General features: G+C 40.7%; 1 protein-coding gene across 2 annotated transcripts; it reads right to left on the bottom strand.

The window, feature by feature from the left end:
* Window positions 1-101: 101 nt before the first annotated feature.
* ptgs1 (prostaglandin-endoperoxide synthase 1) lies at window positions 102-13,272 on the bottom strand. 2 transcript variants are annotated; one of them, XM_027025542.3, is made up of 11 exons: window positions 12,970-13,272; window positions 12,777-12,875; window positions 11,828-11,944; window positions 10,740-10,880; window positions 6,003-6,146; window positions 5,642-5,823; window positions 5,164-5,247; window positions 4,327-4,573; window positions 3,514-3,800; window positions 2,690-2,837; window positions 102-1,734 (listed from the first exon to the last, which is right to left on the bottom strand). In XM_027025542.3, exons 1-11 carry the CDS (start codon window positions 12,974-12,976, stop codon window positions 1,379-1,381), a joined length of 1,812 nt encoding a protein of 603 aa, XP_026881343.2. In that variant the 5' UTR covers window positions 12,977-13,272; the 3' UTR covers window positions 102-1,378. The 2 variants fall into 2 exon arrangements, with proteins under 2 accessions (XP_026881343.2, XP_026881344.2); XM_027025543.3 differs by having other exon boundaries at window positions 12,777-12,872.
* Between the last annotated feature and the right edge of the window lie 4,284 nt (window positions 13,273-17,556).

Genomic DNA, 17,556 nt, shown 5'->3' with positions numbered 1-17,556 from the left:
ATATTTGTTTACCGGGCCAGTGTTTCTTCCAGATATTATTTACAATTTTTGAATGAGTCAGACATTTTACAGAGAAAAAAGGTTTTACACAGAAACCTGTATGTCATTCATAAGAGTTAAACTTTATTATGCCTGCAATAAAATGCAGATGTTGTGGTGAAAATGTTTTTTGGCCATCTTCCTCTATGTTTAGGACGTTTTCATGGTACACAATATGTCTATCCATTTGTTTCACTACACACTGTCTTATTCTCACATCACTGAACTAGGAGAAATAATACCAAGGTAAACAAACACCTTTGAACAACAATAAAAACAAATGTAGTCTCTCAGCAAATAAACTAACAAAAAAAGAGAGAAAGAAATCAAAAGCAGTTATAATCTGTTGAACTCAATCTATAATCTATAATAATAATTCAATTAACAGTCTACAATCTATGCTCTTCACCTGCTTGATTACAACTAGCTATCTTAATTTTAAAATGACAGTTGTGTACTAAAATGAAAGAAATGACTGCCAAATTATCATTCAGTGAGGTTCAACAAATGACTGGTCCCAATTGATCATCTTTAACTGACTAGTACATCGGAAGACTTGCTACTTCTAACAAGAGTTTCACTGGAAGCCATCACATATCAGAAATTAATCTTTAGCAGCCTATATGTTAATACTCTTCACCCTTTTTTAAGAACAACACTTCAATATTTGACTGGACAGAGATTGCAGCTAACAGTGGATTACACTCTTTTGGCATCGTCACTGTAAACTAGGTTAGGTGATATGCAAGACATTATGCTTGACACAGCTTTGAAACCCTTTGAAACCTCAACTGCAACTGTGACTCAGCTCTCAGACACTTCAGAAATGAGTATAGCTTCCTCTTTTTCTCACTTCCCCTGCCTTCTTTAAGGAAGTATTAAAGTCAATCCAAAAGTCATTCAGTACAAAATGCATCCATTCTAAAGGTTGGTCTCCCAAAAGCAATATAGCTTTGATCATCTTTACTGTATTTTTTTTTTTAAATAAATAAAAAAAAACCAAAAACTAAACATTTAGTCCTTTTTCTTTTTTTTGCCTTATAGTGGTCTATACCAACTTAAAGATGATTATACCAGAGTGTTTAGGGGCAGTGTTCCCAAGGCTGGCCACTTTGTCATTATATAAAAACATTTGGCATTGTTCCATTCACATCTACATAAACAGGCTCTTTGAAACTTACTATTTATAAAAAGATATTAATACTATAGAATAACTGAATTCTTACATCCACAAGTCTGCAGACTGTGCAAACATACATTTTGCGCAGAGCGTTTCCAACAGCACAGTTGTATTTATCTTAGTTCTACGAGACAGAGAATCTTCTGCTATCATTTTTGGCTACAGTTCAGCATGGGGTTGCTGTTGTTGTTGTTGCTGCTGAGAGCCTGATGGAGGCAGATGGAAGGATACATATGGACACCATTTAGTATTCAGGCAAACTAGTTTCTCCAACGATGCCGAGTTGACCACATCAAAGCCAGTCTGACCGCCAAATGTACTGGGCTTCCAGTACTCCGGTGAACATAAAGGGTTTCCGAAAAGTCCTTTCAGGGAAAATGGTGAGCCCATTTCTACCATGCTCTCGCCAAAAATGGCGCCGGGCCGGGTCTTCTCTATCAACAGGGCTGGGTAGAACTCCATACCGTCAATGTCCTCGTATAGCTCCTCCAACTCACGAGCAAGTTCCTCGTCGCCTGGGAAAGAGGCAATAGGTTCCTTTTTAACTTCACCTTCAAATCACCTCATTTATGAAGCTGGACAATTATAATTTATATTCTTCTTGTATTATTTATGGGTATGATCCTCCTCGGTATGTGCTTTTGTCCACTGTTTACTGTCTGTATTGTTCAATAACCTGTGGAATGCTTTCTGCCCTAAAATAAGTTATGGACTTTGAATAGAACTGAATTTGTGAATCCAAGAAAGCAAATTTGAATCGAACTAAGAATTTTGCACTGCAGATTTGAATGCACTATTTTGATCTACTGTACGAATGCAGTATTTTCACTCTATGAGAGTATTGCACCATCCCACCAAGAAGTGCTGCTCAGATGCTTCATGAGTGCCTATGGTGTAAATACTATTCTCCTTTCACCAAAAGACACTGAAGATGCACGCTTAGTAACTAAGGACTTGGATCACTCATTCTCTGACCAAATTCGTATACTCACAGTGCCAAGTTCAGGAGGGAAGTCTTTGCTGTTATGACTATACGGTTATTCATTTAAACTTAATTGTACTGTAAAAACAGCTGATGCCTTAACTGGTGTGGGCTGAAAAGGGTGTGATCACTCTGGCTTTTATCTTTTGTTGCTTCATATGCATATCTCACTTTTGTTTTGTTTTGGCTTGAAGTTGAAGAATCTGAACCACTGAGTTTATATAATATTTAATGTAATAATAATAATTTAAAAAATCCATCTCACGTACCAAGAAGATGCCTTATGTTATCACAGGTGTGTTACCATAACTGGTGTATACGAGAGTGTGAAATTAGTGTGGAATCTGTTTTAAGGAACTCTTTGGAAGCACTGAATTAGATATAAATTTATATTTCACATAGATCTGATATGTATAAGCAAGATATATAGAAATCATTCTTATTGCTTTATACCAGGATGGTACTACATGAGTAAGTTGTGTAAATACCTGTGAATTCGAAGAAGGATGTATATGGTTTCAGGTTGAACCGCTTGCGGTACTCGTTGAATGGCTGAAGCCGAAGTTCTCTGGATTCTTTAATGACTCCTTCAGCTACTTTGCTCACTACCTGGGGGATATTACGACCACCTCCAATCTATGTAGAAAACATTAGACAGCTTTTGACCTAGGTCAATGCATGTGGAGAGGCGTACATGTTTGTATTCTGAAATGTTTATACTGTATGTGTAGTTTCTAGATTGTGCATGCTATGTACAGGCATTTATGCAGCCTATATTTTTTTGCCACATCAACAGGAACTCACGCAGTTAAAAGGAAAACCACATATCAGTTACAAGAATATTTTGAAACCATTGGGTGGATTCACAGTTTATGGGTAGGTGTCACTTTTGAGGTACACATTTCTATATTTTTTGAAAATAATACCATTGGTATCTGTTCAAGAGCTTAGTGCAGTATAATTTGTTGTGGGGTTTATTTGTTGTTTTTGTTTGCCAGAGGCCTTTCATCTACTTCACTTATTAAACTGAACATATAAAAGAATATGCCCTGAAATGGTGAATATCTGGTGAATATCTACAGTATTTTAACAGATGAGCCTCTGCCAATATCATTGAGAAGCTTAAAAAGCTTAAGACCAGAGCATTATTGGTCAGGAATGAAAAGAATACATGTGCCAGGCTCCACTGCTGACAGGGATCATATTAAAGCTGAAGGAGCTTCTGAAACCAATAGTCAGCCCTTATAAAATACAATACGAACACTACAGTCGTGCATCACCCAGCTTAGAACACCTCTGTGCAAAAGCCCACCTGTCCCGCTTGCTGAGTGGAGAAGGCCTGAACAAGTTTCTCTATTCCATAGTGCATAAGGATGGAGGTATTGTAGATGAACTGTGAGTAAGGGATCTCAGCGCCGTCGATGAAGAAGCTGTCAGGCATGAGCGGGTGCCAGTGGTAAAGTTGGTTGAACTCCACGGCAATGCGGTTCTGATACTGGAACTGTGAGCGAAAGAGAAGGGACGGGTCGAACTTCAGCTTTAGCCGGTAGGCGCTCAGGTGTTGCACGTACTCTTCGACCACTATCCGAATGGTCTCGCCTGGAGAAGAGGGGTGGCAGCCACACGCATACGCACAAAAATAAGAACATTTATGTGACCGCATAAAGGAAACAATATTACAGTTCCTGGCTATGACATTTTGAATCCTTTTACATGTTAAATTTAGTTTTCATTTTTCCAATGATCTGCAAATTTCTTGTTGATGTTTATTGGTGATTTTCAACATTGCTATACTTGCATCACACATGCACAATTACCACAATACCATCATGGAAATAATGAGGGGGTTTTATAATCAGTCTGGTGGCCTGGATATTAATCAATTTATAGATCATGACCAATCTAATGGTCTAGTAGTTTATTTACAGATAATACACAGTCTGGTGGTTAATTTAGGGTTAATCATTCTGGTAGTCTGATAATTCATTTATTGATAATCAGTCTAGTGGTCTAGTAGTTCATTTACAGATATCAGTTTGCTGGTCTGGAACTTAATTTACAGATAATAATTAGTCTGTTGGTTTGGTAGTTCATTTATAGATAATAAGTCTGGTAGTTCATTTACCGATAATAATTAGCCTGGTGGTCTGAAAAAGTTGCTCGTCATCCCAGGTGGGATGCTCTCGCTTCAGGATGTCACAAATGCGGTTGTGCTCACGCAGCCACAAGGTGGCATACATGCTCAGGCCCGGGAGCAGACCGAACACTTCCTGGCCTATTGCCAGCTGCTCATCTGGGGGCACCGATGGAGGGTAGCTCATGTTTGCCTTCGACTGGGCCACAGTAGGTGGGTACATCTCTCCGTTTATCATCTTTGTAAACACACAGTATATTAACTGGTGGCAGTGAAATCCACAGAACAACACAACAACAAATCTGAAAGTTTTTTCTACTGGTAAATTTTCTACGCATTTTCTTTTAGAAATTCACCATCCTTCCTAACATGCCTACTATGCAGACCTAGTATGTGACTATGCCATAAATGAATAGACACTTACATCATTCCGCTTGTATCTCAGATATGAAGTTTCATATTTAATCACTGGGGCTCATCAGAAACCCTAAGCAGTTATCAGTACAAACAAACTGCTATCAGTACAAACAAACCAGTAAGTAGTGCCAGGCTGAGAAAACAAACTGCCTTTTCAGGATGTGACTACATAGGAACTTTATGAGTAGAGGTTCTGCATAGCGGAGCTACTGAACAAGACTGATAAGCAACAATTTCAATGAACAAAATCTGCCATGAGCGTAGTTGCCAGTGTATAATGCTATGTCAAAGACACATCCAAGTATTGGTGAGCCTCCAACTGATGCATGTTGCATGAGCTCTGAGGCTTGGTGAACCTATCCCACTGGGTGATTGCCAAACATTCCAGGCATTGCACACCAGTGCCGGTACCTGGTACTTCAGCTTCCCATCTGTGTGAAGTCTAAGCATCAGCTGTCGTTCAAGATTATCCCCATAAATATGGCCAGCATCCACCTATGTACAAAATCCAATAGATAAGCTTCACCAACAAAAACATTTTTAAACAATACTGGAGACTGCAGTTTGTGCGCAAATTTTAACCAGTAGAAATTTAAACAGCTGTAAAGAAAATATTCTTCTTCCCTTTTGAAGTGGTCATTGACAGACCCATCCCAAAATAACTAAACCAGTGCAGTAAATATTTACACTTTATACAATTCTAGATTTTTGAATATATATAATAAATAACTGACTGATGGTCTACATTTCAGTGCAAGTAATAACGTGCTGTGAATGAGAATCTTTAATATGTCTTTTCAAAGGCAAAAGAACCGTTCTTTTACCTTTTATATGTTCCATTAAAGACAACAACCATCAAGCATTGTCCCTGATGCTATCCAGGACTCACCCCATGGTTCAGAGCTTTAGTAAAGCCTAGTCCCACACGATTGTGGGTCTTGAAGAACTGGTGAGTAAAATGCTGAGCGAAAAAGGCAAACATTAAGTTTGTTCCCTGGGGGTCTGGCCTGAAGCTCCGCCTCAGAAGGAACTTCTCCACCACCAACTTTGGGTCTGGAAGTTGCATTTTTCCTGCAGAAATGAAGTGATAACTCAAGCAGCTGGGCTATATTAAGGGTGCAGTTGTGTCAGGCCTTTCCCTACCACAACATTTTTCATTTTACAGCTTTAAAGCAATACTCATTTCTTTGTAGCCTGGTGTAGTCTGATGTATGCATTTATCTACAAGCGAGCCTTGGTCATTTTTTCACCTTTGGTCCCTAAAGGCGTTGGGCAGTCCACTGGCACAGGTGGAAGGATTCGCATGTAGTAGGTGTTATTGGAATATGTCTCCCAGTTCACGTAGTCATACTTGGAGTTGTAGATGGGTGGGCTGGGAATTAGGTTGGCTCGAACTGTGAACAGAGGTTCATAACTGTAATATCTACAAAACAGATGTCAAACATATGAATTGACTTTAATATACATGGAATTCTCTCTCGATGTCTAATATATTGAATATATGAAAAATAACTCCATAGACAAAGTACATAAACAAAATGACAAACAAAACTTTTCTTAAATGGTTTCTCATGTTTTCTCATGTTTAAGCACATTCTCATGTTTAAGATACTATTTCTTTGCAAGCATGATGCAGTTCTTAAACCAAGGGAAACGCATGTGGGTATCTGCCTCCATGAATAAATGTGAAAATTCTTAACACTCCATCCAACTTAGTTTGCAACAAATCATCATATCAACCCACTGAAACAATTGGTTTGTCTCTGTCATGAATGTTTTAATGTTTTACTTGCATCACAGAATTACTGCATTACCCTGTTACCCTTTGCTGGCACATTGGCAAACAGCCCAGAAATGTCTAACCTTTCATCATTATGGTTTGCCATTTTCTACAGAAGTATCAAAATATATACCCATTACCATGTCAACAAAATAAACAGAAATTTGCTCTGACATTTATTAACAATTAAATAAACACAAAATTCTTACTGACTGAAATGTATGGTGTTTTGGTGGTCTAGTCTGTGCTGGTCCATATTGAATTCATTTGATTTCCTATGCACAACTCTAGAGGTGGCAAGAGGTAGCAGAAAGGCTCAATGACCCGTCACTTTTGGCAACATGCAAGAACTGCAAGGAACGTAAAAGCTTGCTGTGGCGTATACCTGACACCATGGCAACGGGGGCTCCACTGGCTCAAGAGTGAGGTGGCTTATGACAGAGCTATATTACTATTCACGCGAACACATGCCTCACTGCCGGAGCATGAGGGCCATAAAGCTTGCGTGCCAGTGTGTGTCTTAGCAGAGGAAAGCGGTCAGAATTAAGGGAGGAAGTGATAAAGGGAGCTGGTCTGCGAGCACCAGGACCAAGACTGGGTAAATACGGGCAGGATGTTATGACAGCAGAGGCTTTTCGTCCAGTACATTGCACGCACTCATAGGATACAAGAGAACAATATCAATGAGCACAGATCCGCACGAGCGCTTTACAACCCACCCAGGCTCCTCACAGTATAGACTGTGCTATTCCAGTAGGACAGAGGTAGAGGTGCTCTAGATTAAGAACATGTTCCCTTAGGTGGACATGTGTGGTTTTATACTTTCTGCAACACAGGAGAACATTTACATTCATTTCTTAAATGTTCACTCTCAACAAAAGCTGATCTTAACTTAAGGATAACACTGTGTTTGTGTAACAGCTTTGGTCCTATTTATCTCTGAGCACACAAGCGCAGTGGACATTACCAACTGGATACAAAGATTGGAACCTGGCTTCCTCTGATATACTGTGTTGAGTCCTCATGGGTTTGATGCTGAGATTGTGGCACATTGTGAACATTGAAAATATCTGCAGCTGCACACAGCAGAGAGCCAGCATCCCACTATTACATCACCCATCTTCACTTATTCAAAGGAGCCAACAGCTGCTAACCATGATTACATCTTTTTTTTCCTGTAAGAAACTGAATTGTATCATTTTCTGTAGAAGTACTTAACAGGAGATTAAGTATAGTGATTTAGTCAAAGTAAATAAAATATTTGAGAGAGAGAAAACTAACTAAGCAAAGCAAGAATGGTCTTTCTAAATAGTGCATGCTTCCAAAACTTAAAAAGGTTGGTGCAAGACCCAGAAAATTCAATACTGTAGGTGAGGTTAAAAAACATGGACACATCTTACGCTAGCTTTTCCCAGGTGATGAGCCTGCAATAAGGAATAACTCCACAGTAGTGGAACTGCTGTATTCAGTTGTGGCCATAATCTTTTCCCCCTCACTAACCCCCTGGGTCAGGAGAACTGGTCTGGAAAAAAGATTAACTGGCCTGCAAAAAAGATGAAAAAAAACCACAACCTATGTAACCGGTAAGAGTTAAAAAGATTGTAGAATGTTAGATGAACTATAGAGCATTAGGACCCATCAGTGTTGGTAGCTCTCGGGGTGCCTTAAGTCCAACTGTGACTCATTTTGAGCTCGTAATTCAGAGTGTGTGTACGTATGGGAGAACATGACAAAAAAAACACAAATACACAGTCCTCGTACACACCATTGGGTTGCAACACTGAGACTTTAACCTCGGTTTACAATGGCAGGCCTTAGAGAAAAAACCCCAAACAGAAAATATTGTAAAACCAAAAAAAAAAAAAAAAAAAAAAAAAAAAAAAAAAAAAAAAAAAAAAAAAGATTACAAAACCATACAAGCACAAAACGAAACAATGGCTACTATACACTCCTGTATGGTTAACTGCCCCTATTAGAGGCAGTTATTTACCATCTGGACACCTTCTTAGCATCACCATTAGTCCTCAAGGGTTCATCACACTCTGCCTTTAGTCATCTCAGCAACAGTAATAAAGTTACAGGGGAACACCAACCCGGTTAAAATGAAAAAGAAACAATGCTCACGTGAGGCCTTTCACTGGTTTCCCACTTGCTCTGGCATCAGTCGCCTCAATGGCAGGAATATTGCATAAAACGGCAAACCTTGCACAATTAGGTTTACCTTCACTTTACTGCACAGACATGCAAGAAATGGATAAAACGCAATCACGTCCTCCCTATACACACACAGTGAATTACAAGCTCAAAACGAGCCACCGGTGGACTTGGGCCAGAATGCTGGTGCTTTACAAGCCACCAACGTCCCATAATGTCCTTTTTAACTCCTAGCTATCACATATAAAACTGTTCATTTAAAATGTATTAATTGTACACTTTGAACAGACATGTGCTTTTTCTGTCGCTGTGAAGACGTATAAAATGAGAACATTGCACTTTTTGTATTTTAGACATGCACAAACTCACCTTTGGAGTTCTGATGTGAACATTCAAATATTATTTTCAGATGTGATTATTTGCAAAAAACAAAAAATGTAAATGCCCTTCTAAGTCAGGCGCTTACGTGTGCTGATTTTCCTAGGAGCAATTGAATTGAGAATGGTGAATTACAAGGAACTGGCCGATATGGGGGGCGGGTTCACATTGCAGGCTATACTATTCTATGTAGATAGCAAACTATATAGGATAGTGGTTAAGTGTCATTAAATAAATGTTTTTAAATGCAACATGGCTAGCATTTGTCTTCACAAACCTGAGAGATACGTAATTCTGGAGAAACTAACAGCCTGTCAGCATCTTATGTGGACTGACTCATAATTGTGGTACAGGGATCTGGAACTAGCCAAATCAACTGGCACCGCATACTAGTGTCAAAACATGCAATGGCTGTTACTAAACTAAATAATGCATGTAAACATGGTTTAAATAGAATTAAAAGCCATAGAGAGGTCAATGCAACAATGATATTCAGGAGCTAGTTTGAATTTCCTCCTTGAATTTCCAGTCGTGTATTGGATGCAACAGGTCAGTTACTCTAGTCTTGTGCATAAAAGTACAGAAAGGTGCTGACAGTACATCCAAGTCCAAAAGAACTGTAAATACCATCAAAATATGGTCTACACGCTAAAACACATGAGCATGAAAACTGTTTGATGCAGCTGCATGAAAGCAACCTGATGCGGGCCTAGCTGCTGATCTTATTCTTTTTGAATGGGTTGCGACTAATCACAGGCAGGCTTTCTAAGATCATATCACTTTCAGATAGTGGAAACCTTAATTCGATGAATGTACAATATGACTCAGCCAATGTGTGAAATATATTCCAAAGTAATGTGATGACACCATTTATTGATCACACTGCAAAAAATGAGTATTAAAAGACAGCAGTGGCCATTTTAAAATTTAAGGTAAAATTTAAACTGGAAAGTTGGCAGCTGCCAATGAGTCACTAAGGCCTTAATCCTCGCTGCATACATTCTCATCACAGATGCAGAGCCTTGGATATAACAGATTCTAACTTATACCAAGTGAATTAGTCAGGAATGAGATGATGACTAGTTCTTTACAGACTTTTGTAAATATTTATCTTGGACATTGCTCAGAAACCTGGACTGACATCCATCAGCTACGAAGCATCTGTCAGCATGAGCCAAGGGATGTTTGGTGGTGAACATGGCCCGGTGCTTACATTACGCGAGAAGCTACTACGCAACACTGGGAGTCTCAGAGTTCTCGGGTAGCCCCATAAGTCAAATGCTCCTGAACTGAATTCTTCTCAGAATTCTTCCTGGACATTATCCAAAATGTCAAGGGAACTTTAGCCTGTTGCTTTAGCCTGTGGGTTTCACCTCAAATATGTTTAATTACTCTTCACTTAATGATACATTACTGTTAAAGCTTTAATCCATCCAATATACAAAATGATCAAATTAGCCAACTCTGACCACTTACACTGATATTATTGTTTAACTAGAACTGGGATGCTGTCCCTGTAAAAAAAAAATAAAAATACTGAACATGTTTGCAACAAACACTTCCTGCAACTGACAGAACCATATGGTCCGAATCCAAGTAACACCGTGTAAGAACCCTAAGTGACATTAAATAAGATATGAAGAAATCATGTGTTTTTATCTCTTGGACCACTAACCTGTGAGTACTGTGCGCATGAGCCATTCCCTTAGGAAGGTGTTATTGATGATATCCCAGAGCCAGTGGAAGTGAGTCAGGATGTAGTGCATGACATCCGGGCTGGGCTTCAGAAGCTCACAGACCCTAGTCCAGAACTCAGCTGGAAGAAGAGAAAAGCAACACCCTCAGAAACCCTCAGACACTTGGTGCATCTTTGTCATTGTGTGCGACAGCATCTGTACGAATGCGCTAAACACATGCTTGACCAAAGGTCATTGGACCAAAAGAACAGCATATGTTGAATATTCTGTATGAATATTCTGCCTACGATGGAGACACTCTCCATTTACAAGCACGCATATCTTGTAGGTACACCTTGTGGACGTGCCTTACCTGTATTTTGCAGTGCACAATTTGTGTTAGCCATCCCGTAGCTCTTGATAAATGGTCAGTTTCTGTCTAACAGTACACTGTGCATTCTTAGCTGAATATTGTTTTAGATGGAGCCCTATTGTCAAACCACCAGTGAAACTGACTTATGCCAAATTCTTGCCAACACTGTTATGCCTTTTAAAGTTGTTCCAGTTCAACACCCACAACCATGCTACTATTAGTGATCCTACGGTCAAAAGCCAAACCAGTGATGAATGGGGTAGGGGTTGTTTAACAAGATTTGCATGCTGTCTGATGGTCCACATTCCAAAACTAAAATCAGACAACGCCAACATGGACAATATTACAATTATAAAGTTGGTTCTAAAGTTTTTCAGACTTATGAACTTCCATGTAAAGGTTTAAAATCCAATTCCACTTATTTCAGAGTAGTAGCATGTGAACAAGAGCTGGTGCTTAACAGCACAGCATGTTTATGGGTGCGTAGTCTTTTTGTTTTTTGTAAACTGCATAGCAATTGCACCTCTTTTTCATCTAACATGAGCTTGTCATAATTATTACACAGCCCTTGTCACAGAGAAGACAATTTAGAATTGTTTTCTGAAGAGCCTACACAGGTATATATTCACAGAATTAAACTAAAATCAGAATGAAAATAAAATGTTCTGCACAAGAAGAAGAAAGTACATAAGACTTTAAAAGACTTTCACTTACGGATAGTGCAGTTTTCTCCATAGTACCCAGTTCTGGTGCAGTCACATTCATATCTACCCAGCCCATATCTCACACAAATGCCCCAGTGCTGGCAAGGGTAATAGCAACAAGGATTCACTGGAAACAAAATACATAATATAAGAAAGGACAATTCTAGGGAGAGGGTTAGAAATAGCCAGACTACTGTTATATTGTAAATCATAATCTCAGTCGTTAAACGGTCTGAAGGTCTGGGAATGTTGTTAATTTTTTTTTTTTAGATTCCTGACTTCATTGCTGCTGTAGGAACAACTGGCAACGCAAACAAATGTCATTTATGCAGTAAAATGCTACTAGAAACACCAAATCATCATTCTGATTCTCCAAAACATAAAAAATATGACGACGCTCTACATCCCTGCCATTTCTGAGTTTAAAAGGTCATTTAAACCGAGAGAGAAAGCACCGACACAGATATGGCCCATTCAAGATCAGACATGCCTTTTAGCTCCCAGACATACCTTTGGCGTAAAAAATGTTAGCCATGAATGTTGGCTTTCTTTACTCTTTATAGTTTTAGTTTATTTTAATATTAGTACTTTTTTTTATTAGTATAGTATGTTTTTTTGAATGGATCATTTGACCTCTAATGAGTTTTTGTGTACAGAATGTTGGCTAAAATAGTTTATATATATATATATATATATATATATATATATATATATATATATATATATATATATATATATATGTGTGTGTGTATATATATGTATATATGTGTGTGTGTGTGTGTGTGTGTGTGTGTGTGTGTGTGTGTGTGTGTGTGTTTATAGTGTGCAATTAGGAAACTCAAAAATGGCCATTACTCCTCAAAACAACATCAGTGTAAAGAACCATTTAATTTAACCAGGTTTTTGCTCCGATTGCTCACGTGTTGCCCGGTATCTTTCTCTTTTTGTATACTACTTACCATTTTCTGTTTGACGTGAGTGTTCCTCTCCACTACTAAGGCACATCGCCCACTCCTGCACCAGGATCCATATTCCAATCAGAAGAACAGCCCTCACTGCTGGGTTAAGGCAGAACAATATTCTAGTACTGGATAAGTCAAATGAAGTCAAATATCACAGTAGTCACAAAAGGAAGAAAAATCCAGTGCTTACCCTTCATTGTGTGATAATATAGCCTACGATGAACTCCAGAAAAGCAGACGATAAGTCAAGCATTCAAAAATAGTGCAGCGTACGCAACCTAAATGTCCGTGCATAAACATCCATTAGTTCATCTCAGCTGTGCATGGCTTTACGTGAAAGCGGACTACGTCGACGATTTTGGAGTCAAGATGTTGCAGCCCAACCAAACTCTGAGAAAACAATTGTCAAGTATCAAGAGTTAAAACTTTTATGAGACGTTTCGAGAGGTGGTCGTCGTGGCCGTTTCTAACTAATTTAACAAATACAACTAACGAACATAAAGGTTCCCCCTACTGGATAAATTATGCAATCTCCGTTGTACAGTGTTTATCTTTGAACATGGTGTTCTTTTAAAAGAATATCCTAGAACATGACTTACATCCGTTTCTGAACCTTTTGCCTGTCAAGGTGTATGAATGGTTATGAATATGAAAGGATTATGAATGGTTATGAAACATGGTCATTGTTACAAACTGGTTGAAAGTGACCAGTCCTTCAGGTTCGATCTCCTCCAAGTTCCCCTCTGCTCTCCGTCCTCTGTAACCGGATCAATCCAAGGAAGTCAGGAGATACTGACACCAGGGAAGTGAATCAAGAGAGTTCCACTTTACTGAGAAAAGCACAGAGGATATATGTGTTCTATATCTACTGTCTAAATCTACAGAATGACAGGGAAAAGTGAGGCATGTTCTAAGGTGTTAGATGTTCTCTGCGTGAACGAGCTACGAGCTGTTCCTGTGCCCGCCATGAGCCACTCCTGTGCTTAAAGAGAGAGAGAGAGAGAAAGAGAGAGAGAGAGAGAGAGAGAGAGAGAGAGAGAGAGAGAGAGAGAGAGAGAGAGAGAGAGAGAGAGAGAGAGAAAGAAAGAAAGAAAGAGAAAGAGAGAGAGAGAGAGGTGGGGGAGTAAAGGAGATAAGAACAGGGAGCAGATCATCTGGGGAGACCAGCTCGCGGGCAAGCCGCCATGTCATGGCTGACAGGCAGAGACCTTGCGTTGGGTGCCTGAAGACAGAAAGGTTCCAGTGTCTAACACCCCCTATCTGTTAATAGACAGATAGGATATCTATCAAGTTATAATACCAATGCTAAAGTGTATTGACATACAGGGCCAAAGAGGACTTCCTTGGTGTGTGGTGCAATTTTGTACTATATGTGAATGTGTTAAGGTGCATTTGGCTTGTCGGAAGCGTCAGCTACTGGTGATTTCTTCAGCCGGCTGCTGTGTATCTACTGTGCTGATCCCGATGTTAGCACAACGGTTTGGGTCACTGCGATCATGGTTGTTGGGAGTCCATACGCAGCTTCACCAACTTTCCGAGGGTTCAATGATTTGACAAAAACAGTCACCTGGAATAAACGGAGTAGGCTTGTATGTGGGAAGAGGGAGAGTGCAAGAGACATTACCATGCACACTGTTCAATTTCTCAATCAACATTTGGGTGTAGTCCGCCAGGATCACGTTCATATCACTTGAATGAGAAACACCCGGATTACTTCTGACCCATGGGGTGATAAATGGTCTACCAAAAATGACCTCAAATGGTGACAATTTGGTGATGGTACTGGGCATCATTCTGATCTCATACAACACCGCTGGCAGTACATCTATCCACTTCTTTCCTGTTTCCATCCTGTTTCCATTCTTTCAAGGTATGATTCATTCTCTAAACAATGCCAGATGACTGAGGATGATAAGGGATGTGAAACTTCCAGTCAAAAGTTAGGTAGGTGCATAGTTTCTGAGTTACCTAGGAAATGAAACAGGGTCCCTGATCTGAATCTATTACCCGAGGCACACCATACCTCGGTATTATCTCCTTGGCTAGGATTTTAATCACAGTGCATGTGTCTTCCTTAAAACAAGGAAATGCTTCAGTCCACTTGGAAAACCTGTCTACAATCACCAGCAGGTACTTCAACTGACCACAAGGTGGCATGTGCATAAAGTCTATCTGTAGACACTGAAAGGGATACTCAGGAGCCTGCAAGGCATCATGTTTGGCTTGTGTTTTACCCTGATTGCTTCTAGCACAGGTTAAGCAGCTATCTAGGAGTTTTACAGTTTTACGTGTTTCCGGTATACAAAACTGTTTTTGAATGTTAGTAATCACTCCTCCCCCTTTGTGCAACATGTGAAATCCCGTAAAAATGACGCACAAGAAATGGCAAAACAGATTTAGGAAGGGCTATACGCCCCTCCCAGTCATGAATCAGTCCATCTTTATCAGGCCTACACCCTTGATCAGCCCAGTGAGAGCAGTCCTGTCGTGTACCCCGAGCTTATAAGAAAAGCAGATCGATATCAGTCGGTACCAAACAATGGGAAAACATGGGGACAGCTTCACATGTCGAGGATACAGCGTATGGGCATGAGGGAGCATTAACAGCTGCCCAACATGCAACCTCGTCCGCTAAGGCATTGCCAGATGCCGTGTCAGATCCAGAGGTTGTGTCATGACCTCTGACCTTTACGAGATCCAGCCGAGCTGGTAGTGTACATGCAGACAAAAGTGCAGACAGTAGTCCTGAATTAGAAATGGGCTTACATTCCGAGGTGCGGAACCCCCTGGAGTGCCAAATCTTACCGAAGTCATGAACAACTCCAAACGCATAACGGAAATCAGTACAGATGGTGACAACCTGATCCCGGAATAGATGACAGGCCCTGGTCAATGACATCAGTTCAGTTACTTGAGCAGACCTGTAAGGGAGAGAGTAACCTCCCAAATGAGGTTGGGCAGAGAGCAGACAGAATAACCACAGGAAAATTCGAAGTCAGACGGTTTAAAACATGAGCCATCTACAAAAACGTGACAGCCGCCTTTGAGCGGCATGCTAGAGAGATCAGCGTGCATACTCTAGGACTCAAGGATAGCCTCCATGCAGTCGTGGGGCATAGAGTCATCAGAATGATTTAGCCATGTCAAAAGCGATCGTAACAGATTAGCAGGTGAACTCAGCAGGTGTGATTTAATGGTTAAATTCTGAGTGGCGCAGAGAATGGCCTTATAGCCCGAATGTCACCGTGCCATCATGTGCTGCGTTTGAATGTTATTCTGAATATTAATAACTTGATGTGAAGTGTGAAGAACCTTGGGATGGGACAATGCCGATTTCTCTGCGTCAGTGAGCAGCAGGGCCGAGGCAGCCACGGCGCGTAAGCAGGCCAGTATGTCTTGAACTATCGAATCAAAAGTTTTGGAAAGGTAGGCCACTAGGCGATAACTGCCACCGTGCTCCTGGGCCAGGACGGCCATGGCTATGGAGCTTTTTTTCAGAAATGTAAAGGTGGAAGGGCAGATTATAGGTCGGCAGGCCAAGTGCTGGAACAGAGCACAAGGCCGATTTCAGAGGCCTAAATGAGTGATACATGGGCTCAGTCCAGACCAACGTATCAGGACAGTCTTTTCCACAGCCCTACCTGAGGACTTTATCATGAAAGGAACAATCTGGCACCCATTGGTGGCAGTAGATGTCCAGACCCAGGAAACTCAGCATGGCTTGTTTTGTGCTGGGCAGAGGGATGTCACGTATGACTGCCCAACAGTCATCTGAGAGGCAGCATTCACCAGCAGACAGCAGGAACCCCAGTTATGTGACAGACGGCTTGCACCACTGGAGCTTGGATGGTGAAACCTTAAACTCACATGAAGCCAGATGTTTCAGTAGTGAGCGGAACCCCATCACGCAGCGCTCCTGCATTGTTGATGACAAGAGGATGTCGCCTGTGTAACTGACAACACCACAGTCCTCTGGAGGGACCCAGGACAACAATGTGTCTCTTACAACAGTGGAGAACACAGCCGTGGGAGCCCTGGGGGAGCCCTGGGGGAGCCCTGGGGGAGCCCTGGGGGAGCCGGCACCACGTGTATTGCCTACCCTGAAACATAAATGCAAAAAGTGGTTCGCTGTTCGGGTGGACTGTTAATGTTTGGATCTCAATGTGAGCCCAAACCACACTGAAACATCCAATCCTTCAGGGTTTCCCCCTTTGGGGGTTTTACATAACTAACACTGCAACCCATGGGTCACCCAGCAAAAATCACAACCAGTATACAACTATACAAAGAGCTCTCAAATAGGTACAGAGGAGGGAAGGTTCACCAATAAACAGTAAATTGCATTTAAATACGTCTCAGGCAGGATCAATCATTACACAGTGTACACAAAATTCAGCTTCTGCCAACAGATGAGTCTTCTTCCTTCCGCCTTTTCAACGGGCAGCATAAGTACAAAATTCAGCTCATGCCAATAGACGAGTCTTCTTCCGCCTTATTAGAGACAAAAACGCATCTAAACTGAATTTAAACCAAATTTAAGCACAGAGATACTGAGCAGGAAGAAGACACATTAAATACTGTCACTTACCTGCGCAGTATCCCACTTCTGACCCAGACTGTTAGAAACTGGTTCAAAGTGACCAGTTTTGGTGGAAAAATGAGAGCACAAACACAGACAGCCTTATGCACTGAGTAGAAAAACGTTTATTGAGTTCTGTCCCCTGTATGACAGAGAAAGAGAACCGACTCGCAGTACAAGTCCCCCTCCCCTTATACA

This window comes from Electrophorus electricus, chromosome 5 (genome assembly GCF_041902795.1).
Source record: "Electrophorus electricus isolate QZ-2024a chromosome 5, ASM4190279v1, whole genome shotgun sequence".
NCBI lineage: Eukaryota > Metazoa > Chordata > Actinopteri > Gymnotiformes > Gymnotidae > Electrophorus > Electrophorus electricus.
The sequence above is the reverse complement of the archived record's forward strand: the minus strand, read 5'-3'. Positions and strand labels throughout refer to the sequence as shown.

What these genes read in the sequence shown, in the direction of transcription:
- ptgs1 (XM_027025542.3), bottom strand. An exon ending in ATGGGAAGCTGAAGTACCAG is followed by an intron (nt 4,574 to 5,163) that starts GTACCGGCACTG and finishes GTGTTTACAAAG; the next exon opens with ATGATAAACGGAGAGATGTA. An exon ending in ATCCTTCTTCGAATTCACAG is followed by an intron (nt 1,735 to 2,689) that starts GTATTTACACAA and finishes CCTCTTTCCCAG; the next exon opens with GCGACGAGGAACTTGCTCGT.